This window comes from Lathamus discolor, chromosome 6, assembly GCF_037157495.1.
Source record: "Lathamus discolor isolate bLatDis1 chromosome 6, bLatDis1.hap1, whole genome shotgun sequence".
In the NCBI taxonomy this organism is placed as follows: Eukaryota; Metazoa; Chordata; class Aves; order Psittaciformes; family Psittacidae; genus Lathamus; species Lathamus discolor.
In genome coordinates, this window is record NC_088889.1 from 55,875,488 (window position 1) to 55,900,299 (window position 24,812).

A 24,812-nucleotide genomic window follows, 5' to 3' on the forward strand; every position below is an offset into this window, starting at 1 on the left:
TTTCCTTTCCTAAATTATGCTTATTTCAGCCTTCTGTTTAAATGTTGTGTTTCAGTCTCCTATCTAAATACCAATTCAACAGTATTTGATTGTAAAGATAGCTTTTGTTTTGAATTGCGAGTTTATCTTGTCTTCATGCTGCATGCTGTTCTTGCAGTTGGTAGTTTTGGGAGAAAACTGTATTTTCTGTTTATGCAGAGTGCTACGACAGAATGTGTTGTGCCAGCATTTACTGGATGTCCTGCATAGGCCGGCTGTTGAGATCCTAGTGGTCTAATCCATTTGCAGTCTACATGAATAAAATCCACACCTAGTAAAAGATAGTAGCCAAATACTCCAGTTACAGTCGAACAGCAGCAGTAGCAGTCAGGAGCTAAAACTTGCAGCTAACTAAAATATAAGTAGAATAAAAGGTCATGTATGTGCTTTAGAAGAATCCATAGTCAAGTTAAAATCAGTTCAGGTTAAGTGTGTTTTGGAGTGGCTTAAAATATCATTATTTTTGGATAAGACAGAAGGCTGTGGCATCTGTATTAAATTAGAGACATATTAACATGAACAAGCTGTTCAGTTATGCTTTAGTGGCATGACATAGTAATTTTTATTGGTATCATAGGCTCCCAGTTAATCAATATATACATATGAAGAACTGCTCTTTGAAAATCATAAACCCTAAAATATCTTTCAAAATATACTTAAGGATTGGCGTTCAGTTAGTCTTTGAGACTGTATTTTGATTTTTAAAGGCTGATAGAAATTTTCTGTACCTAACATTCATTGTTTAGCTGATTTATGAAGTAACCTTGGTTGTGCCTTACTACAATTTGAAACAGTATTAATATTGGGAATAAACTGGGAAGTATAAACGTCATCTGATAGGCACTTGCAGAATCTGGTATTGTGGAAAGCCCAGGCAAGTGGTGATGTCTATAATATTCATCTGCTTGTGCCTTTTTTCTGAGAAGAAAAGGAGAGAATGTGTGTCTGTGTTCACTTTATTCCTCAGAGGCAAGAGTATTCCTTTTCTCCCTTAAGAAATAGTGAGCACTTTATTTAACTAGGTCAGCACTGAACTTTTTCCTTTGCCTTCTCCGCTTGAAAGTTGCGTGCAGTGCGTTAAAGGACTTAAAGTAACAGAAGACATCTGGTGAAAAGAAATAAATTAATTTGACACTTCATAATTGTAATGCCTTTTTTTAAGCTCCAAACTGTATTGGCTAGTACAGTTTGATTTCCTGTGTTCTCTTCTGAACATCAGTAGTTGTCAAAAGATAAATTCTTATCTGTGCTGTAAAACACATACTCAGTTTGAACTGTCCTCCTATACCACACTAATACTTTGGAAATGTTTCATCATACTGACCATTCATATTCTCCAGATAGTATTTTAATAACTAATACTTTGTTGAAGTACACAGATTGTGACATGCTTTTTTTTTCCCTCAGATTGTTAACTTGTGGGACAAAGCTCTTGCAACTCTGGACCTCACATCCACATCATGCGTCAGGGATGGCCAGTAAGAAGGAAAATATGGAAAGAATAGTATTGCAGGTTATATATAATTCTGACTTCATCTGGCAATGTTTTGTTTGAATATTGTGACTTTTAACTCCTACATAAGCGGTAATAGATCAGTTAAAGTTTTGGGGAAAGTATAAATATTGCTAAGCCAGTATAGAATAATGATAACTAAGCAAAGAATGGAAAGCTGCTTTAAGTCAGTTATTGAATCACTATCTTGAAATAAGAGAAACTGGTGATGCCTTGCTAGCATGTGCTATCAGTATTGGGAGCGAACTTCATTGAAAAGCAATCTATAGAAATGTATGCTGACATGGGAGTTGTCTAGACCCAAACAGTAGCAATTCCAGTTTCTTTACAGAACATAAGCACCTCTTATTCTAAATTCAGAGTCTAAATTCAGAGTCCAAATTTCTCTCCAAAGAGAAGGCATCTTGTTAGGCATGGTTCAGCAGCCCCCAAGCATGGTTGGAGTTGGTGGTTGGATTGAAACCACTGATGCAGATTTTAATAGTTCTGTGGTTAGTCTTCACTCTAAGCATCCTTGCCTCATTTCTGAGGAGTACTCCAGCTTACTGGATTGTGCAGAAACCCAGTTGACATACGTTTAAGGCCCATAGTTACGTCCAAGAATTAAGATAGACAAAAATATTCAAGAAGTAGTGTCTGGAAACTGTTAACACATGTAGAAAGCAAGAGTTCAGATGCCTGAACATCCAAGGTTGCTGGAAGGGTGAGCTTTCTGTACTGTTCTTAGGGACTTGCATTATATCTTTCTCTTTTTTGTTTGTTTGTTTGTTTGTTGGGTTTTTTTTTTTTTTTTTAGATTGACTTCCCATCCCATGCTTTTGATATTGAATATAAAATTCCTCAAGCTGCAAAGACTACTCTGCATCATTCCATAGAAACATTAGAAAAACCGTTGAGACAACGTCTCCTTGCCATTCTCTCCAAGGATAGCACTATTGGGTATATTAATCTCTTTCTACCTATGGTCTGTCTGTATGTGACAATTTAATACAATTCTGATATATTTTGAAGACCTTAGAGACTTAAACAAGAGATTGAATTAAACTTGGGGAAATAATGGTGCTGACTTAATAAATTGACTTGTGCTTTCTGTGGCTGGTGTCATAATATTCTCTGTTACAAGATTGCTACCCTTCTGGCTGTCTGTTCCTGCTTGGCATTTTTTCAGTTACGGGGAGCAGGGGCATGAACATTTTAGTTTATTTCACATTATACTAAAACATATTTTTGTCCTCCCTAAATTATAACTTTGAACAACTGTTTCCTTAATGTTTGAGGCTTTATTTTGCTTCTTGTTTTGACTTTCGTGGAGGAAATGGCCATTTTAATTTCATTCTATTTTGTGTGTTAAAATATATACAATTAGAAGTAGCATTGGGGTTATTCAGGTGATGATCTGTAATGTGCATTATAAACTGAACTGCTTTTGTCTGCAGACTGTCAAAGGAAGATAAAGAGTTTCTGTGGGAGAAGAGACATTATTGTCATAGTCATACAAATAGCCTACCAAAAATCCTGATTAGTGCCCCTCACTGGGATTGGGCAAGCCTTCCAGAAATATATTCGCTACTTCAGCAGTGGCCTCCTTTATCACCTTTAGCTGCACTGGAACTGCTTGATTCAAAGTAAGAAAAGCAATGTAAATAAATTCTGCATGTGTATGTTGTACATTAAATGACTCTGCTTCAGAAGATTCTGAATGGTGTTTGTGTGGAAATACTGCTAAACTTCTTATAGCAAAAGCTAAATTCTCTTAAAATATTTCAAAAACATGTGTTTACTTTATACATGTAGGCTTAGCCAAGTCATGTAGTGAAAGAACAGCAGTAGTGGTTAGGATTCTGAAATCTTACTTGTGACAGGACAGCAAGCTATACAGCCAGCCTGTCAAGAGTGAAGTTTTGAGATATTAGTGTTCTTTTACTAAACACTAAAAAAATCTACATGAACAAAATAAACTTAATGTGGATTTGTGGTGACTTTCTAGGTTTGCTGATCAGGAAGTACGAAATACAGCTGTGAATTGGATAGAGACATTAAGTGATGATGAGTTAACAGATTTCCTGCCTCAGTTTGTACAGGTAAGACTTTCTGCCTATGCTAAAGTGAATTTTTTTGCTTTTGAAAACCGAAAGGAATTGCTGATCACTGGTAGCAAAAGTGCAATTGCGTGCTTCTGTGCTTAATGACCTTAATGCCTAGTAGGGAAAACAGTTTTAATAAGTAATTGCTTTAACTACCATATGGATCTTGGGTGGTTCTGTTTGTGCATTAGTCAAAATTTTATTCATCTAGAATTAATTCCACATCGGAGGTATTTCATTTTCTTTGTATTTAGGCACTGAAGTATGAAACCTATCTTGATAGTGCTCTCGTCAGATTTCTTTTGGCCCGGGCACTGGGAAGCATTCGAATAGCACACTACCTATACTGGTAAGGTATTTTTTTGTTCCGTTGTTCAGTTAATGTGTTTAATATGAGGTTAATACTTCCAAGGCGGGGGGGAAATATTCTTTCTCTATCATCATTCATAACATTGAATGTTAGGAATGCAGAATATACAAAATGTAGATCCTGGGATGGTTGTGTTTTGGGTATTTTTGTTTGGTTGTTTTGTTTTTAATAAAAATAACAAAGCGTGTCTGCAAGGCACAAACTTGCTTTGTATATCCTGTATTATCAGTAAATTCAGATATACATAGTACTGTTTGATTAAACTATTTTTATCTCTTAGTATTGCATTGTTTGCAGTATTTTCCTTAAGAATTGTTTGGTTTTTTGTGTTTTGTTTTTTTTTTTTTCCCCAGGCTTCTTAAGGATACATTGTATGATACAAAGTTTGGTATAAGGTATGAGCAAATTCTTGGAGCTTTTCTTTCAGTCTGTGGAAAAAGACTGAGGGAAGAGTTGGAGAAGCAGACCAGGCTAGTGCAGCTTTTTGGAATGGTAGCAGAAAGAGTAAAGCAAACAAGTGGATCTGCTCGGCAGGTGTGTATATATTTTCAATCTTCTTAAGGAAAATTAGACTGAGTGTATCCTTAACACAATCCACTCAGTTGCCTTTCTAGTCTAAATTCAATAAATGTTGTGTATAATATATTGATTGATCTATGAATCTATTGTTCTTTATTTTAACAAGTTAATAGCTTAATGAAGTTGCTGGTTATTGTTAAATCTGTTGTCATTTGAAACATAAGACTGTGTGAGGTGAATTGGGTAAGAAAGTAGGATGGTTTCTGTGTACAATAAACTGGGAGTGGATTTCAGCCTATTACTGCTGAAGAATGACCCTATTACGCAAAAGAGTGGAGTATCTCTTTATATGCTAGTCATATCAACTTACAGTTTGCTTGAGTGGGATGCTATCATTTGGTTTGGTCAAAACCAAAACAAATAAACTAAAGCCCATAAACTCATGTGGTTGCACTGCTAGGCATATTTATTCTTAGTAGCTGAAACAGCAGGTAGAATATCTAGCATTCCTCTGACACCGATAAGTTAAAACATTTACTTCAGGATAACTTTGTCCAGAAGTTCTCTGTAGGTGCTTCAGTTAAGAAAATATCAGCTGCAATATTATGTTTTTTTGTCTGCAGGCTGCCTTGCAAAATGGCATGGAACGTGTGCAGTTATTTTTCTTGAAGAACAAGTGCCGTTTGCCTCTCAATCCCAGTCTTGTGGCAAAAGAGTTAAATATTAAGGTACAGTTCATTCAGAGTTTCAAAAGCTTTTTGTAACTATTAAATAGATAGACAAAGCTTTTACAAATAAAAAAAACTCAACTGATGTGCTTGAAAGCTCTTTATGACAGGGGAGAGTGAAATTAGCTGAGCAAAGATAAAAAATATATAAATACCTGTTTAAGACCAGTGTAGGTCCTTGTATTAAAAAATATATCTAAAAACATTTTATCTTTAGACCCTGTTTCAAGACCAGCAATCCTGGTTATAGTAAATCAGGGGACTATTTAAAGTGTGTGACAAAGTCCTATTTGCCATAGTAATCAAAAAAGAAAGTTGAGCAAGGCTATATAACTCAGTAAGTAGATATTGTGAAATAGGTGAAACTACAGTTACTGGTTGTGTTCAAGAGATGCACTGATTCCAGGGAGACAGACAGTAGCTTTATTTTATTGAGAAGGTCTAGAAAATAATAATAATGTAGCAGAAGCAGTTAAATTGTTTTTACAGAGCTCTGCATGGTTTCACAATATGGGCTGAACCACAGTCTTGATTATCATCATGCATGACTGAGAGCCTAAAGGTCTCTGAGCACTGGAGTCAATCCTGTGTGGAAAGACAGTTAGTCTTGCTTTCTTTCTCTACTGTAACTATTAAATCATAAGTATGTATTTGAAAGCAGATAAATGAGAAGATACTGTGAAACGTGCAAATACCCAGTTTGTATGTCTTCTATCTTAAAAAAAAAAAAAAAGCTGCTGAAAAATATTTATCCATGTTTTATTCACTCTTCCCTTCAAAATGTATAAAACATCCCTGTGCTGCACTACCGGATTTTGTACAAGAATTCAACAAATAACAGCCAAAGGGCTCTTTATTCAAACAAAGCACATATCCACTACAATCGCAGTGTTAAAAGTCTCAATAGACTCATTGTGTGTCAAACCTGCTTGTTGTCAGAATGTCTTGTTTTCTGGGCTAGCAGGAATAGTCTTTCTGAGTGTTAACACTGTATCTACTTGTAGGCATGTTCTTTCTTCAGCTCCAATGCAGTACCACTGAAAGTTGCATTGATAAATGCAGACCCTCTGGGAGAAGAAATCAATGTGATGTTTAAGGTAGGCCTTACATGTGTACTGGAGAAGAACAGTTGAATGATAAGCACAATTCCATTGGTATCAGTTAACTTTGGTATAGCTTAGTTATTTTGTGAGGTTGCTCCTCTGTATCTAGAAACAAACGCCTGAACAGATAAAATATGAAAGCAAGTCTACCACATGTGAAAGCTTAAATGTAACATTTCTTTTTGAGCGCACAGCTATGAGGAATTAAGTAGCATAATGCATCATACATTTCCTAGAAATGTAAAACAAAATCTTAAGTTTCGTTTTGCTGAAAACATGTCTCTGACTTTTATTTTTCCGTTTAAGGTTGGAGAAGATCTGCGACAAGACATGTTGGCTTTACAAATGATTAAGATTATGGATAAGATATGGCTGCAGGAAGGACTGGATCTTCGGATGGTTATCTTCAAGTGCCTCTCAACTGGAAAAGACCGAGGTGCAAAACCAGACGCTAACTTTAATCTTTGCGCCCCCACTTCAATTTCTTGTCATGCTGATATGAAAAACTTGTGCAGAGGCAGGCCCAAGAAACAGTGGAAGGACAAAGGCCTTCCATGCAAGGAACTTCAATATCTGAGAGTATAGCAAGTTCAATTGTTCTGAATTTCCTGATGGCTGAGTTGCATTTAAATGTGTCTCTTCCTGAATCTTGAGATGATTATGCATGCTGTTGTCCGTGAATAGTGGTGCAAACAAATAAACATAATGATAAAAGTGAAGGTTTCTCTTGACACCCTTACTGCAGCACAAAATAATGGTGCCATAGCAATCCTGATTCTGAAAGCTTGTTATGATTAGTTATGGTGAAAGTATTCAAGTCAAAACTGAAATTCTGAAGTCTTTGGAATCTGCTGCAGTTAGGTCTGGAAGTATCATTCTTGTACTGAAACAGGCAAAAAGAAGAAAAATTTAAAATGCCCCTCACCACACACACACACTATTTTCCAGAATGAGTGTCATATACTGGTAAAAGTTCCTTGGCAATATGAGGTTGCCTTTTAGGCTTGAAGCTAGGTCACAGAACTCTTGAGTATAAATACCACCCTGCATCTCGAACATGCTTTTTGCTAGTTTTCACTAATTCTCTAGAGCTACCACAAGAAGCCACATGATCTTTAGAAGGATAAACAATAACTAAAATATTTCTTCAGTCCAGATACTAGAACAGAATGATGGAAATTCTTCAATATGTTAAAAAGTTGGAAATTGAACTTGGCAAACCTAAGCAAAAAGCTTCTATTTATGTAAGACTTTCTTTTTAGAGAAACAGATGGCTTTTCGTCCTATTTGAACAATTCCTTGATTGCAGAGCATGTTGTTTGGGTTTTTTTTTGCTGCTGCTAGTATTAGTATTCCTAAAGTACTTGAAGCATTAAGGTGAAAACCAGACTTGTATGTGAATTACAGATTTGCCTTCAGTAGCTCTAGCCAAGATAGCAGTAAAATTCTGTTAATCATTTTTTTTCCTTTTATGACCTAGCTCTACAAATATTTTTGGTAAATGGTATCTCTAAAATAAGGCCATATGTAAAACCCATGGCCATATTTCTGGAGCAGCAGTCTGGTCTGTTGCACCATTTGACAGGAGGTAAAGTTACTGTATTACTTAAGTGTCAGGGTAAAAGAAATGTCATCAAAATAATTTGAACAATTACTTTCTACTACATAAACTAGTATTAGTCTTTAAGCAGTAATTGCTAAGTGTAAATTATATGTGCATTCTAGCAATGCTAACTAATTCTAATAAAGCCTAACTGGGACTGCTACATGTGTTTCATGCTATGCTTTGCCATGTGGCCTGTAGAAATGCTTAGGGTTTTGAAAAAACGTAGTCTAAGATTATAAAATCCATTGTTGTTAAGAAAGTTTCTACTGAATAATGAAAATGCAATATAACTGAAGGAGATGGTTAAATACGCTTTGTTACATTTTCTATATAGGCATGGTAGAGCTTGTTCCTGCTTCAGACACACTCAGGAAAATTCAAGTGGAATATGGAGTGACAGGTTCTTTTAAAGACAAGCCTCTGGCAGAATGGTTGCGAAAGTATAATCCTACAGAGGAGGAATATGAAAAGGTATGTTTTTTCACTATTCTTCTTTTTGGAAGATCTTTAAAAAGGGATAAGTAACATATTATGAAAGAATTCTTTTTCCAGATCTTCCATTTAAGTTTTTTACATCTTTAGAAAACTTAATTTACTTAAGAGTAAACGAAAATCCCTTTTATAACAAAAAAGGTAGCCAGATGGATTCTCAGGATTCACATCAGGAGTTTTTATTGCAAATAGAAAAAGCGTACTTCAAATTTAAGATGGGGAGGAATGGTGGCTCCCTTAACTGTGGTTTAGGAGCAGTGGCCTCTTCTCATAGGACCACATGGGATTCAAAACCCAAAAAGTTTTCTTTTGGCAACAGTGATGTTACAAGACATTGGAAAAATGTCTTGTACCCTTTTCTCACTCTGCTACCATACTTACTTCTTTTTGTGATTTGTCTTCAACTCCTCTTTACTTTTTCATTTGATTAAAAACCAAAATTCCGATTTTTGTTGGAAAGTGTCATATATGAAGTATTTTGCAATGCTATCTGAAACGCACTATTTTTGGAAAAAAGCAGATTTTATGGTCTATCTTGTCTGACTTGGACTTTACACTTGTCAAGATTGAATGTTGAATGCATGGATGCTTCTTCCTGCTAATATTTGATACAAATTTTTTTTTTCTCTCCCTCACAGGCTTCAGAAAACTTCATTTACTCTTGTGCAGGATGCTGTGTAGCTACTTATGTATTGGGAATTTGTGACCGCCACAATGATAACATAATGCTCCGAAACACAGGCCATATGTTTCACATAGACTTTGGAAAATTTCTGGGTCATGCACAGATGTTTGGTAGCTTTAAAAGGTATTTTCTGTAGCTAAGTGATGTAGAGCATCAAGTGATTTTTAGTATTACTTTATAATGATTATAATTCTAAGCATTAACTTTTAAATTCCTGTTATCTGCTGGTCTCATTATGAAGCCAACATCTTGCAATTTGACCACAATGTTTCTAGAATGTTTTCAACTTACTTGCATAGAATTAATTTTTAAAAGGGTCCATCTTATTTCCATATTCTGATCTCTAGACCTATTTTAAGTGGAAGCACATCTAACACAAATCCTGGTGTCATACTTTTCCAGGAGTACTGGATGAAATATGAGTATAGTTTCACCTTTTTTAGCTATACTCCATGCAGTTACGTATTTTATGTTTGTTAAGTAAACTTGAACCCAACAAAACCTTGAGTGCCAGGACCTTTATATCACCTGAGTATCTTGAGTGTGAAACAAATGAGAAGAGGCTCTGGCTAATAAAAACAGTAGTGAATGTCAACATTATAGAAAAAAGTGAGCAGTAAGTTTGTTATTTACTAATTCTCTGTGTAGAGGAAGATAATCTACATCCAGCATAGAGGAGTTATGTGTTAGTTAGGTGATAGAGTTACTCCGTTTGTTCTAGTGTGTTATGGCTTCCATAAATGAGATATGGAAAGCACAGTATGGTAGCGTGTCCTCCAAGTGTTGCTCCATGAGATCTGCTGTAGGCCCAGTACCATGTGAATGTGCTGGGAATCTGAGATGGCACTATGGAGCTGAAAACCCAAAAACATAAAACGGCATTAACTGATTATTTAATATCATTATCTTGTGGTGGGGATGGAGTGCAGGAGGAAGTACATGACAGGGTGAATAGATCTTACAATTAACTTCTGAATTCTGTGATTTTTGAGCAGGGATCGAGCTCCTTTTGTGCTAACATCAGATATGGCTTATGTTATTAATGGCGGTGAAAAACCCACTATTCGCTTTCAGTTATTTGTGGATCTCTGCTGTCAAGCTTACAACTTGATAAGAAAACATGCAAGCCTCTTCCTTAACCTCCTTTCACTGGTAATCATTTTCAAATTCAGTTGGAACTTGATAGATCTGTCATGTTGGATGCATTAAATGCTGTGCTTTTTATGCTGCAGAAACTCTTAATGCATGCTTTTAAAAACCAGGAACATCAGATGTACTGTTTAGGAAGGCTATATTTGGAATTTTCTTTGAGTTTTTTTACTACCTACCTGTTTCCTGAAAATTTAAAGCTAATACCGTAAGTTACACTGCAGTGGTTTTTAACTGCTTTTTATTCAGCAGAAATGGTGAATAACTGCTGATAATAAGTAATTGTTGGCTTTCACTGTTAGCATTTAGCAATTTAGTGCAGCTTAAAATGAATTTGAATGTTTTAAGTTTGAATCATTTCAGTGTAAAATCATGCTGGTTTTACAGTATTAAATCTGTAACTTTTAATTTCTTGCAGATGCTTTCTTCTGGGTTACCAGAACTAAGTGGGGTTCAGGACTTAAAGTATGTCCAGGATGCTCTCCAGCCCCAAACAACAGATGCAGAAGCTACCATTTTCTTTACGAGGTACTGGATAAGTAAAAACTAAACTATCTCCCAGCATCATCCTCTTAATGGGAGCTTTTGACTATGGAAAAAATGTCCAAAGGATGTTCACAAACATCTGTAGGAGTTAAATAGTTACACTGTACAATCATAAGATATCAGTTAACCAGTGAACTACATAAATAAGATCAGTTTCATGCAAGATTAATGCTTGTGCTAAAATACATTGCCTTTAAGAGTAACCTTGTGCAATAAAATTGTTTAAAATACTGAGAGTAGATAATTCTGTCTGGTTGTTTGCGACTTGCATTTCTAATACATGCAAAATTGCTTAATAGCAGTGTGTATGATGAGAACCTTGTATTTTAAAGAAGTTCCCTTCCAAGAAGTGCTTTTGCACACTAGGGAGGAAGGGATGATGCTCTAGTGTAGTAAGTGAGTGTGTACATACAGCGTAACAGAGTTGTTGCTATGTGTTACTGTACTTCATTTTCAATATGTGGGGGAAATTGCAGTAGAACAGTTTGGGTTGGAAGGGATCATCTAGTCCAACCCTCCTGCAACGAGAAGGGACATGTTCAACCAAAGCAGGTTGCTCTATCCAGCCTGACCTTGAATTGTTTATAGGGATGGGGCATCTACAGTCTCTATAGGAAACCTATTGCAGTGTTTCACCACCCTCGTCATAAAAAAAACCCAAACTTCTTTCTTTATATCCAGTCTGAATCTACTCTCTTTCAGTTTAAAACCATTACCCCTTGTCCTGTTGTAACTGCCCCTGCTGTCCCCATCTTACTGTACTTTTAAGTACTGGAAAGCCATGATAAGGTCCTTCAGGCTGAACAACCCCATTTCTTTCAGCCTTTCCTCATAGGAGAGGTCTTCCAGCCCTTTGATCATTTTTGTGTCCTTCCTTGGGACCCACTCCAACAGGTCCAGTCTTCCTTATACTGAGGACTTCAGAGCTGGATGCAGTGCTCCAGGGTTTTTACCAACTCTGGAAACCCTTAACTTCTTGGATACTGAATCTTCTGGTAAATGTTGATATGATGCTATTTATACAGCCCACTGATCACAATTAATTTAAAAACTCTTTCTTTGACAGTAAGAGATTGGTTTTTATTTTTCTTAAGTCTTATTCATTTATAGAACTACTTACGTGTATTTTGACATTATTTTTTCCTTTCTAGGCTGATTGAATCCAGTCTGGGAAGTGTTGCCACAAAGTTTAATTTCTTCATTCACAATTTGGCTCAGCTGCGTTTCTCAGGTCTACCTTCTAATGATGAACCCATTCTCTCATTTTCCGCTAAAACATATTCTCTTAAACAAGATGGCCGAATCAAACAGGTGTCTGTGTTTACGTATCAGAAGAGATATAACCCCGATAAACACTATGTAAGTATGTGGAATCTGTTCCCATCCAGTGAAGATACTGTGCATTTTCTTCCAAGAAGATATATTCTCCTTCTTGCCATAACTTCAATATTTAATAACAGAGAATTAATACAGGGGAAATTTGCCTTGTTTAGCCTTAAGTAGCTAGCTTTGAGGTAGACATCTAGGTTCCCTTTCTTGACAGAGATTTAGTAAATACAGCTATAGAAACATTCGTTTAGGCACTAATGTCAGATTCAGGATGAGCTGAAGAGTTCTCTCAAGTCTGACTGTGTTGACTATAATGGAGCCTAGAAACCTACACCACTGTTGACACGCAAGATTGTGGATTACTTGAAAGTAAAAACCCATAATCAAAATCCAGATCTTACTGGGAATGGGCTGGCTTGCTTGCTCCCTGGAGGAGAACAGAGTTTGTATTGGCTCTCACTGGGATTGAGTTACCTTTCTTCATAGCGGCCCACACAGTGCTATGGTTTGGATGTTTAACTAAAACTACATTAGTAACACATGGTTGGTTTGGCTGTTACTGAACAGTGCTTCTGCAGTGTCAAGGGTTTCTCTTCTACTTCCACTTTGCTCCTCCCTCCCCTGCAGTGAGTAGGTTGTGGGTGGACAAGGAATTAGGAAGGGGCACAGGAGGGACAGCTGACCCAAACTGGCCAAAGAGATACTGCATAGCATGAAGTCATGCTCAGCAATAAAACCAGGGGCAGAGGAAGAAAGCAAGGAATGGGATGGTGTTGTCTTCCAAGGTGGCTGTGGCTTGGGGACTAGCTGGGCATGGATCTGTTTGTGGGAGGTGGTGAGAGATTGTCTTTGCATCACCTCCCTCCCAAGGGCTGTCTTTATCTCAACCCATGGGTCGTCTTGCTTTCACTCTTATTCTCTCCCCTGCCTCACTGGTGAGGTGGTGGGAGTGAGCAAGCAGCAGTGTGGGTGCTTAGCCAAGGTAAAGCAGCTGCAGGAGGGCTAGTGTACAGACTGGTATTTTTAGCATCCAGTAATAGTCTTCAAAATGAAGACACGTCTTGGAAAGGATCTTGAAGGAAGTGGAAAGAACAGAAGTAGTGTTGGTTGACTTTAAAAAATGGAGATTTGAGTCATCTTCATGGGCTACATAGCTACCTTCTGTAAAATGTCTCCTTCCTGAATAGGAGTCATTGAGTCAAACGCTCCCTAGTTTTGTTCTGACCTTCCATTAGAGTTGTATTTGCTCCTTCTATAATCTCCTGTATTAATGCACCTACACTCTACTCAGTGTTAGTAGAGGCAGTAAGCAATACAGTTTGCCCTCAGGATTTTGATAGACCTGGGTTACGCTTTTAAGATTCATATTAATATTTGTATTCCTATGCAGATATGCTGCCATCTTCAGGTTTTGGTTGTTTAGTGATTTATATTTTTTATTATTATTATTTTTTTACTTCTGCTGTTTGACCTAGAATAGTCAGCTTAAGTTACATTTTCCTCAACTTGTTTAAAAAGTGACCTATACTGATATATGCAAATATACATCTCTTTCCAAGTTGTATTTGCTGTAAATGTCTTAATCTGGAAAGACACCAGCAAGGAAAGGTGTAGTAATACTAGAAGGGAAAAAGAGCTTTGTTCTGACTCACTATATTATAAATATATGTGAGTACTCCTGATCTAAGCCAGAACAACCTCTTCCAGAAAACTGTTAAGATGATTTAGTCTCCTTCTGTCTAGATTTTCAAACTTCTTCCAGTTGCACTTGTTTTTCAAATGAGTCCACTGAATTGAATTTTCTGTGCAGTTCCTCAGCCTTCATTTCCCTTTCATAATAATGTGAGTAACTTCATCCTGGGATTGTACCCTAGTATTTTTTTAAATACCTTTTGTATAGTGCAGTATCCTTGCATCTGCCCATCAGACTGTCACTTCAGGAGTGTAATCCTTTAGAATCTTGAGAGAATAAAATGGAAAAAAAAATTAGGCATTGGTTTCCTCCCAGATCCACACCTCTGAAAAGTTTTGTGATAGTTCTGGCTCCGCAGATACATGTCTAAATGTAATCCTACACTGGTGTGTTGAAACTTCGTTCACCTGCTAGATGGTATGAACTGACAGTGAGGCTTAAAAGGGAGAATGTGAACAGCCTCAACTACCCTTATCCCTCTGTCAGATGTGGATCTAACTTATGGAAAGATCATGTGATGTTACTGTGCATTACAGTAGGGCTATTTAAACTCTGCTAGAAAATGCAGATGCTGTTACTGGGATTTATGTGCATGAGAAGGATTACCATAGTAGAAATAATTAATTCTTAAGAAAATTATATTAAGTCAGTTGTATAATATTGTTACTACTTTCATCTTTTGGGATTTTTTTTGTGTTTTGGACAGATCTATGTAGTGAGAGTTCTGAGAGAAGGGCAAGTTGAGCCAACGTTTGTCTTCCGAACGTTTGATGAGTTCCAGGAGCTTCACAACAAACTTGGCATTCTCTTTCCTCTTTGGAAGTTACCAGGGTATGTTCCGAACTCACTCGTCATTGATACAACAAAAAAGTGTTTCCAGCTGGGTGGATGAAGAAATAGCTTGAAATTAAGACAACACTGCAGAAGGGCAAATTAGGCCTCAAAGTGGCGATTAAGGGAGAAAGCTGTTGTCTGAGTTTTAAGGGAGGAGAGCCAGAGGAGCAACTCTGTATTTAGACCGTGTCATACCACTTACAACAGTGACCTGTAAATGTTTTCTTGCCTTTCTATACTGTCATTACCTAGTTACCTAGTAGCATGCTGTGTTTTTACTCATGATTGACGTAACAAGAATGTCAGCACTTCAGGATGGAAATGACAATGAAATCTAACTGTACTTCAGACAAATTAACTAAGAAGTCTATCTCATTCTTTGTTGTAGCTTTCCTAATAAGATGGTTCTGGGAAGAACGCATATAAAAGATGTAGCAGCTAAAAGAAAAGTGGAGCTCAACAGCTACATACAAAGTCTGATGAACAGTTCTTCAGAGGTGGCAGAAGTGAGTTCAAATAACTTAAGCAAATCTAATGCAAGTTTTCAGAATTTGATGCTTGTTAACACTTCAACTAATATGTAATGTTTCTTCTTCATCCAAATTTAGTGTGATCTTGTTTATACTTTTTTCCATCCGTTACTTCGTGATGACAAAGTGGAAGGAATAGATGGAATAGCCAGACCTACAGGTAGGTAGTGTTTTTGGATGGTGTTTATAAATTGAATTACTATAGTATGACACCTTCACAATGTGGCTTTTTCTTTCTTTTTTTTTGTTTTTGTTAACTGTAGTTTTCTCTGATTGAAAACTTTGCATCCCTTTCTTTCCAAATCTGCCTGCATACAGTTATTCAAGTTTTGACTCTAACTTCCAAGTTGGCTCTTACAAAAGAACGCAGAAATCTTTAAAATGTATGGCCTTGCCCTCTTACTAGGGAACTAGAAATAAAATCAGAAACTGATCTTGGTCTAAGGCTTTTATTTTTCCCCACATATAGTCAGTGTAGTACTGATGAAAATGTGCAAATTTTACAGAGAAAATAATTGTATATTTTCTTTCAGATGCAAATCCATCAAGTCCTACCTCAGGCAAAGTGGGAGGAGAAGTGAAGCTATCCATATCATATAGAAATAGCACTCTATTTATCATGGTCATGCACATTAAAGACCTGGTAAGTAGAGATGCTGAGCTTACTGCTGAGAACTGTAAAGCCTGGATATGAAAATAAATATTCAGGTAGATATGCACTAAGTTTTTTTAATTTGTCTTTGGTTTGGATTGCAGGTTACAGAAGATGGCGCAGATCCAAATCCCTACGTGAAAACATACTTACTTCCTGATACACACAAAACATCCAAACGCAAAACCAAAATCTCCCGGAAGACAAGAAATCCAACTTTCAATGAAATGGCAAGTTAAAATTTATATAGTAACTACCTGTGGTTTCCTATTGTCTCTTATTCCAAGCAGTAATCGTAATACTGTCTAAAAAAAAATCTGCAAAGATATATAAATGGAAAAGGATCTTGTTTGAAAAATTTTGTGCCCAATTTAAAAAACAAACAAAAAACATGCAAAGCCCCAAAGCAACTTGAGTAGGTAAGTGTACTGTTACTAGTAAGCAGAAATTTACGAGTGACTCTGAGGAGTGATGGGGAGAAGGAAAGAAGTCTTAAAACTAAAGATTTCCCTGCTCTGGATTCACTGATCCATAGGATGGAGAGGAATGAATTTGGAAGTCTTGGCATGTAAACAGTACTTCCGTCAAAAAACACTGGTCCTTTTAAACACATAACATTGGGAGCACGAAGAAAAATGTGGATGTACTTCAGCCCATCTTCTGAGAAACAAACATACTGTTAAAATGTCATAATGTGCAGTTAAGACATGTATCAGTGGCTAGGCAGTCAGAAGAAAGGGCAATCTGTGTGACTTCATTTGGATAACCAAAAATTTCTTGACTTCTTACCTTCTAGCTTGTGTACAATGGATATAGCATGGAGACTCTGAAACAGAGAGAACTGCAGCTAAGTGTGCTCAGTGCAGAATCATTACGTGAGAACTTCTTCTTGGGTGGAATTACACTCTCGCTAAAGGACTTCAACTTGAGCAAGGAGACTGTTAACTGGTATCGACTAACTGCTGTACCCTATCTGTGAATGCATATCTGCACCTGAGTAAGACCAGAACAACTGTATTCACTTGTGCTTTGTGCATCTTCCTACTTGAAGATAACTTGTACATCTTAAAACAAGAGACTCTGCATTTCAACAGTTATGCTGGACCAACGTTCATGTAGCCTAATTTGGAGGATATCTAGAAAACCTGGTTTATGCTTATGCAGTGTTATCAAAGCATTCTTGTAAATGTTTAAGACTTGCAGGTAGAGGAAGAGGTTTTAAACCATCCATGAAAGTGAGATGAGCAGTTTGACCATGATTGTTGGTTAAATGGTAATTTCACCATTAGGCCTGTGGGTATAGTGCATTTTTGGTTTTCATTTTTGTTAACTGTGTTGTCATCCATAGTGTGATATTGGAGAACATCAAAGAAATAACATTATTTCAGGATTACATTCCCACTAATAACTAGATGTCACAGAAGCAGCAATGGGTAAAAATTCTGGCTTCGAACACACCTGTAGAAATGAAGGTTGAAGGGCTGAAAAAATTGCTTAGCATTGCATTTAATCCCAGATTCATACTTCTCTAAGATTTATTGGAGTGTGTGCCAATATGGAAGATGTAAATAATGGTGCCTTATAATTCAAATGCTTGTCTTTACCTCATTTCTGGTATTTAAATATGTAAACATTAACTTTCAGCTCCTTCAAAAGGGGAAACATTCTCATATTTGATACCTTGCAGGTCCTGCTGGAAGTCTTTTCCTAAGATGTGCTACTTAGAAATAAGATCACTTATACTGATCTTCATAGTGCAGAATTCTACCCTGTCTTCTACCCATGATCTCCAAAAATTGGATGAAGACTGTTGAATGCGGTGCTGTAGGAAACGTGCCCAGCTGCTCAGCGTTCTGGAATGTCTGAAATTCTAGAACATTTAATTAGTGCAGTGATTAAATGTGGAACAGATTCAAACACTAAATCCAAAGCGTATTTTGCACCTGTACTTCCAGGTAATAGATGGCCTCTACTGAAAAAAGCACAACTACTGGATGAATTGCAGGCCAGAAATGAGTTGCATTAACGAAGTGGAACTTGGTCACTTTTTTTTTAACATTTCACAGCAATACTGTTACTCCTCCCAGTAAGAATTAATTCCTCTAAAAATACTTGATACCACAGGACATTAGGTTTGAAATATATTGTGAGAGTGGAGTACAAACATCACTTACTGTATCTTGTTAATGATACCACTGGTTACTTTATTAGGTGTTTCTGCACTTACAGGTGTAGCCTTTTTATTCACCTTACTCAGTATTTAGGGAGATCATATTCTGTCTAAACCCAGCTATAATGATACACACTTTAGTACTAAATCTTGAAGCAAGACAGACTATCGCCACTGACTATGACTAAGGGGATTTTTAAAGTAAAATATGCAACTACGAACAGAGATAATATGGGGAAAACCTTCTGTATACCCAACACTAAAAATCTGTTTCATAATCTGGTTTTCCATTCCCTGCTACTGACCAATCTCCCTTCAGTACAGAAGAGAGAAGTAAACTTGAATCTCCTGGTGCCTAAAATACTCATGGTCCAATTTCGTAGGAATTATTACAATGAAAATGCTAAGAATATCTTGAATGTTAGAAACTGGGTTGATACTAATGGGCGCTAACAACACCCAGTTTTATTAGGCATCTTCTGCATATTTTTCATTTAGTATATAGCCTGTAAATAATAACCTATATAACTAACTAGATATATTTCCTGCTCACTTGATGCTTTTGAGACTTACTCCATTCCATCATTAGAATCACAAGTCACTTAAACACAGGAAAGTAGACTACTGTTTTTGTGAAACGTTCCATTGTGAAATAAAATGAAAGCAATACGTACTGCCTTTTTTGCAGTTTGCTATTAAAGCACAGTGTCTTACAGCACAAAATACAGAAACTAAAATCATTTAAAAAATGATTTGCAGTTTTAACAGTTGTCTGGACTGAAAGAAATATATAGTACTGTATTATTATTAGCACACGTCCTGACTTCTGATTTAATCTTCTTCATAGCTTAACTCATCTTGTGCCTTTCCCTCTCTTTTCAAAATAGTCACTGGCTGAAGCTTTTTATGGTCACAGATTTTATTTTGTCTTGGCCTCTCCTCACATGTAGAGGAACAGCACCAAGCTTGCACCTCTTTGCACTATTCTCAATTAAGAAAAAAGTGATTGTTGCAATAAGACTTTTACATGCTACATAAAAGAAAAAATTGAAGGAGGAAAATATTCAGTTGGGGTTCAATTTACGGTAAGTAGTTTGAAAATGTAGTTTTAAAGCTTTTTCGTATCTTGTTTAATGAAAAAAATCTTTTATGCCACGTATGACCTCCAGCCAGAAGTACAATTGTCAATAGGATTGTTTTGGTATTTCAGAGCAAGAGCTTGCGCTAAGACCTCTTCCTTTTCTCTACTAACCTAGAACTTTGCACTGAAACTTTATTACTGCCTTTTTATGACCTACAGCTACCTGTCTCTGGAAGCATGTGCGATCTTTGATAAAAGTTCTTTATTTTTACAACTCGTGCTGTGTAGAAATCCCCATCGCCTGCCTTAACGCGAGGGCTCTGTCAGGGCTCGCCGCAGCCTTCCCCTCCCTTGTGCTCCTTACCCGGACACTGTGACTGAGGTAGTGCTACAGCTAAGGGAAGCGAGTGACACCAAATCCTTGTCTCCCTTTGTCTATGTCTCTGTAAGAACCAAATACTTTAATTAAACGAGCTCGTTAATAAAGATGTACAGTGTTGCCCTCCGTCGCGCCCGTACCGAGCGGTTAAATGTGACTCCGTATCTGTCCTGTACGTACATTAAACGCTATTCTGAGTTCAAAACCATTCTGCCGCTCTTCACTGCCCGCCGCAGCGCCTCAATCCCCGCGCGGTGTGAGCCGGGACATCGGGTGGGGTCGTGCGCCGCGCAGCCCCAGCACCGCTCATTGGCTGCCGGGCGGGGCGGAGCCAGGCTCGGACACGCCCTTTCCACGGAAGTGGGTCAGAAGGTGCTGCAGCCGCGCGTTGCTCCCTCTCTTCTGCCGCCGCCATCATGGGTCGCATGCACGCTCCCGGGTAAGCGGCTGCTGCAGGCAGTCGGGCTCTGCTGTGGGGCACGTCGGGGCTGTTGCGGGCGCTGAAGGCGGTCTTGGGAGTGTGTATATGTGGGAGCAGAAAGGCTGCTGTGGAGCAGTGCGGCGTTAGTGGGGGTGGGTGGGGAGGGAGGCCGGCGGCTGTGCGAATATGGCGGCAGGCAGGGGAAAGGATCAGGCTAGTGCTGAAGTGCGGTTTCCTTCGGCGGGCCCAGGCAGGGTCATGCTTGTGGTGCCTGGGCCCCTCATTCCTGGTGCTGCCCCGGCGTGGCTCGTGCTGCGGGTGGCACCGTCTATAGGCGAGGAGGGAGGCCGCAGGCCGAGGCTGTGCGGGCTGGGTACGGCCTTGCAGGAAATGCGTGCTCGGTGCTGCTTTGCGGTGGGGTCTGATGGCAGCGTAGCTTGGCCGGCTCTGCTTAGCCTGTGATCTGCTTCTTCCCCACAGAAAGGGCTTGTCCCAGTCAGCCTTGCCCTACAGGCGGAGCGTGCCGACGGTAAGTAACTGGCCGACCCGTGCGCGCTTCGGCGGGCCCGGCCGGCTCCTCTGTGGCGTCCGGTGCACGGTCCGGTCCCCGTAGCGCGGCCCAGCGGTACCCAGGAAACAGGAGGGGGAAAAAAAGTGCGTTGTAGTATTTTGTGTCACCATCTTTAAATTATGGCCTGAAAAAATGCTCCATTAGCCTATGGTCTTTAGAATATTGAGAAAAAATGTATCATTCTCTGGACAGGTCATTTGCGGGGGGGGGAAAATCTCTTTTCCTCTTTGTACTTCCCATCATTTAAGTACTACTTAAATTCTTTTTTAGTCTATATGTGGATAGTTCATAGAGATTGAACTGTTCTCTTCACACATGAGTTTAGCATTTGCCGTTGTGGAATAAAATGACTTTTTTTTCTAAGCTATTTCTGACAGTAAGTTGCTGGGCAGAGCACTAGGTTAATTTCAGCTTGCCCTTAGTGCATCCAGGGTACTTCCCCTTCAAATGTTTACCTGTCAGCTGAATAAGCAGCTGCTTAGTAGTCTTATCATGTTTTTCAAGACTGGGAAGATCTATTTGTTGGCAGAAAGATCAATTTGTGGTGTATATGAAAAAGCATGTACTGAAAAGTATGAAATTAAAGCACAAAATAAGAAAATAGATTAAAGTATGATAATGTTAAGGTACTTAAAGTACCCGTGATGGTTAAAAAGTTTAGTAATGATTAGGATGCCGAAATGCTATGGGGTTTTTGCTTAGTTTTATTTGTAATCTCTTTTGAATTGTAATCTGTAGAGCACTTCCAAGTAGATTTTTTTTTGCTGTGCTTTTCTGTTTCATGCTTTGACTGTATTAAGAAGGGAAAAAAAGAGCTCTTTCTGGGTCATTGGAAGAACAAGGATTACTTTGTTGGTGTTGTCTTCCCATTAATAATCACGGAAGCAGTGGCTTTGTCAGCACAGTTTAATGTAGAAGTAACAGGAAGTGCACAGTCTTGTCCGAGTAAATCCATTTGTTCCATTTATCAGTTAATTTGTGTACTTGAAATCTGACTTCCACTGTTTCTTTGGGGCTGTTCAGCCTGGAGAAGAGAAGGCTGCGTGGAGATCTCTTAGCAGCCTTCCAGTATCTGAAGAGGGTTTATAAGGATGCTGGGGAGGGACTCCTCATTAGGGACTGCAGTGATAGGACAAGGGGTAATGGGTTAAAACTCAAACAGGGGAAGTTTAGATTGGATATAAGGAAGAAGTGAAGTTCTTTACTTTAAGGGTGGTGAGGCACTGGAGTGGGTTGCCCAAGGAAGCTGTAAATGCTCCATCCCTGATGGTGTTCAAGGCCAGGCTGGACCAAGCCTTGGGTGATGCGGTTTAGTGTGAGGTGTCCCTGCCCGCAGCAGGGTGTTTGGAACTAGATGATCTTAAGGTCCTTTCCAACCTTAGCTATTCTATGATTCTGTGATTCTGTAGGTGCTGTACTAAGAGACGCAAAATGGTTCTCCACTTTGTGTTTCTGTCAGAAGCCCAATAAAAAGAGTTCTTTGCTAATAGCAGTGATGGTTTTGTCTTTCTAAATTTGTGTTTGTTCTTCTCATGCGGCAGTTTAAATAAACTGATGGTAAAGCAGCTAGCTGGAGGCCATATGCGGTCTTTTAAACAGACACTTTCTTTCTTCAACTCTGCCTTCCCCCACCATATTTCACTAGCACTTTAGGTTTGTAATATGTAAAAAAAGTTTCTGTATTGTTAGAAGTATAATTTTTCTTGATTGTTTTTCCAAGCATTACGAAGCATCTCTTTCTGCCATTTATCAAAAGCTTTCATCTGGCTAGCCCATGTCTCTGTATTAAGTAGTGTTCATTAATTTTTTTTCATTTTTTTTTTTCCCCCTGATTTTCTTCAGTGGCTGAAACTTACTTCTGATGATGTAAAGGAGCAGATCTACAAGCTGGCCAAAAAAGGCCTGACTCCCTCGCAGATCGGTAAGGTTTATCAATCACTCACATGATATAGGGAAGTTTGGTCTGCCTGGTTCCTTGGAGAAAAACTTGACATCCCATATGAAGTACTGGCAGCCCGACGTTTAGGAGTTTACTGAGCCAGACGCTGTAGCTACTTTATATACAAGCTTCCACTAGACCTCTGCTTAAGTGCATGTACAGTGCAACTTTATGTGATCATGAGCTATGCAGTGTAATTATGTGCTGTGTGAATTGGTTTTTTTTTTTTTTTCAATTGTAATCCTGAAAGTATTAATGATCCCTATGCTAGAGTACATTTTTGTACAAGGAATATGTCTGTAACATCTTCTGTTAACCATAGGGAAACGGTTGAATACCTAGCTTTAATGAGTCGCGTTTAATGCGTTCAGTATCGTAGCACTAAATATGTTGCCAGCCTAAATGTAATGGGTCGGTTAGTTGCCTGTTAAGTGCTATGATTGTGTTTCAGCTTCTGTAAGTTTATTTTGCTTGCTCATTTTCTACAGTTTGTGCAGTTTGCACAAGAAAGGTTTTTAGACAAGACCTTCTTTGGCTATCTTCTAACTGTAAGGCTGGTTTCACAAGATTTGTTTGTGTAAGGTTTTTGTTCTGGTGTGAGATGTAAATGTTTGTTTCAGGTGTGATCTTGAGGGATTCCCATGGTGTTGCCCAGGTTCGCTTTGTTACTGGCAACAAAATTTTGAGAATCCTTAAATCGAAGGGACTGGCCCCAGACCTTCCAGAGGATCTTTACCACTTGATCAAGAAAGCTGTTGCTGTTCGCAAGCATCTTGAGAGAAACAGAAAGGTGATTGCTACTTTATCTTGGTTATTCTCTATGTTTGTTTTCAAATAATACAGTAGTTTATTTACAGCTCGACAAAGCAGAGACTCTTAGTGTACCTCCTCTTTGCCACTCCCTTTGAGTAAACTCTGGGGAGGCATTTCAGTAAAGGAGGATGGTCTAAGTCTATGTAAAGGATCTTAAAATAATTGCTTAAACCCATTCTGTTTTGGTCGAGTTCTGATTATCCTGGATTCATCAGACTTCGGAAATAGGAATGTGGAGTTCATAGCAGTAGCTGTGGATCTTTTTACTTTATTAAAGCTTGTCTGAATTGTACATCATTGAGAAGTCAAAGTAGTGCTTGGTTGTAATGTAACTTTCTTTTTAAGGATAAAGATGCCAAGTTCCGCCTCATTCTGATCGAAAGCAGAATCCATAGGTTGGCTCGCTACTACAAAACTAAGAGAGTGCTGCCACCCAATTGGAAGTAGTAAGTCTTAAGTTACTATTTCACTGAAGTCCTGTAGGTTTTGTAAGTAATAAGCTGGGGCTGTTACTCAAAGGGTGAAAAGTACATCATAATCAAGCATACGGGTAAACCAGGCAGCAAAGAATAGGTATTTTAGAATCAGAATAGTTAAGGTTGGAAAGGACCTTAAGATCATCTAGTTCCAAACACCCTGCTGTGGGCAAGGACACCTCACACTAAACCATGTCACCCAAGGCTCTGTCCAACCTGGCCTTGAACACCACCAGGGATGGAGCATTCACAGCTTCCTTGGGCAGTCCATTCCAGTGCCTCACCAGCCTTACAGTGAAAAAACTTCCTCCTCATATCCAATCTAAACTTCCTCTGTTTAAATTTTAATCTATTACCCCTTGTCCTATCACTGCAGTCCCTAATGAAAAGAGTCCCTCCCCAGCGTCTTTTTCATAAATATTAACTGATAAATTTATCAAACTTCTTGCTGGGTAAAATGACCATCACAACTCAATAATTATCTCAACAAGTTAAGTCACTACTAGGTAGTTTTTATAACACTTTGTACAAACTGCAGTCTTTATCTCAGATATTTATGTGGTTTGTGTTACCTGCAGAATTTATTGAGATACGACTTGGTAGATGTGGCAGAAATGAATGTAACTTGTAGGTTTTCCTCTAGGAAAATTAAGCCAAAGTAAGAGGATTCCCATAGATGTTAGGGTTAGCTTCTTTTTTTTCTGGGAAGACTCAAGTGCAGCTAGCCAGGTTTTTGAATATATGGGTTTTGTGCTGTTATCCTAGTATTTATATTTCAAAAGGAAGAGCAAAAATCTTTATGGCATAAAAAAAAAAGTAAACAGGTGGAGATTTGGCTCAGGACTGGTAGTTAAAGCTTTGAACTAAAGCACTGTTTTTGACAACTAGTCTGAAAAAGTGCCTCTACAATTAATACTTCGCTCTTTCTTTTCTCTTTTTAGCGAATCATCAACAGCTTCTGCCCTGGTCGCGTAAGAGCTGGCTGTGACCTACCGAAAGAATAAATTTTCATTAACCAAGATTGTGCTGTCTCTGAGTGGTTGGTGTCTTTTAGAAACCTGCCTTGTTTCAGGAAGCTGCCTGTAAATGG

At 38.3% G+C, this 24,812-nt stretch overlaps 2 protein-coding genes across 4 annotated transcripts in view; both read left to right on the forward strand.

The window, feature by feature from the left end:
- Positions 1-19,707, forward strand: part of PIK3C2A (phosphatidylinositol-4-phosphate 3-kinase catalytic subunit type 2 alpha) — a 58,003-nt gene extending 38,296 nt beyond the window's left edge. For all 3 annotated transcript variants that reach the window (XM_065682882.1, XM_065682884.1, XM_065682883.1), the window contains 20 exons: positions 1,447-1,552; positions 2,349-2,491; positions 2,989-3,177; positions 3,540-3,633; positions 3,891-3,985; positions 4,360-4,540; positions 5,149-5,253; positions 6,258-6,350; positions 6,663-6,792; positions 8,297-8,433; positions 9,093-9,262; positions 10,135-10,291; positions 10,707-10,816; positions 11,986-12,193; positions 14,563-14,687; positions 15,079-15,196; positions 15,299-15,380; positions 15,754-15,863; positions 15,977-16,102; positions 16,669-19,707. In XM_065682882.1, the coding sequence (XP_065538954.1) occupies positions 1,447-1,552; positions 2,349-2,491; positions 2,989-3,177; positions 3,540-3,633; positions 3,891-3,985; positions 4,360-4,540; positions 5,149-5,253; positions 6,258-6,350; positions 6,663-6,792; positions 8,297-8,433; positions 9,093-9,262; positions 10,135-10,291; positions 10,707-10,816; positions 11,986-12,193; positions 14,563-14,687; positions 15,079-15,196; positions 15,299-15,380; positions 15,754-15,863; positions 15,977-16,102; positions 16,669-16,851 (2,662 nt within the window). In that variant the 3' untranslated portion in view covers positions 16,852-19,707. The remainder of the gene's footprint in view (positions 1-1,446; positions 1,553-2,348; positions 2,492-2,988; positions 3,178-3,539; positions 3,634-3,890; positions 3,986-4,359; positions 4,541-5,148; positions 5,254-6,257; positions 6,351-6,662; positions 6,793-8,296; positions 8,434-9,092; positions 9,263-10,134; positions 10,292-10,706; positions 10,817-11,985; positions 12,194-14,562; positions 14,688-15,078; positions 15,197-15,298; positions 15,381-15,753; positions 15,864-15,976; positions 16,103-16,668) is intronic.
- Positions 19,708-19,836: 129 nt separating this feature from the next.
- Positions 19,837-24,743, forward strand: RPS13 (ribosomal protein S13). The gene is made up of 6 exons (XM_065682885.1): positions 19,837-19,941; positions 20,404-20,452; positions 22,337-22,415; positions 23,054-23,223; positions 23,592-23,692; positions 24,664-24,743. Exons 1-6 carry the CDS (start codon positions 19,919-19,921, stop codon positions 24,695-24,697), a joined length of 456 nt encoding a protein of 151 aa, XP_065538957.1. The 5' UTR covers positions 19,837-19,918; the 3' UTR covers positions 24,698-24,743.
- Positions 24,744-24,812: the final 69 nt, after the last annotated feature.

Excerpts from the sequence above, each read along its gene's own strand:
- RPS13 (XM_065682885.1), top strand. The coding sequence starts at position 19,919 with ATGGGTCGCATGCACGCTCCCGG. Across the intron at positions 19,942-20,403 it reads GGTCGCATGCACGCTCCCGG|AAAGGGCTTGTCCCAGTCAG; the intron begins GTAAGCGGCTGC and ends TCTTCCCCACAG. Across the intron at positions 23,693-24,663 it reads CTGCCACCCAATTGGAAGTA|CGAATCATCAACAGCTTCTG; the intron begins GTAAGTCTTAAG and ends TTCTCTTTTTAG.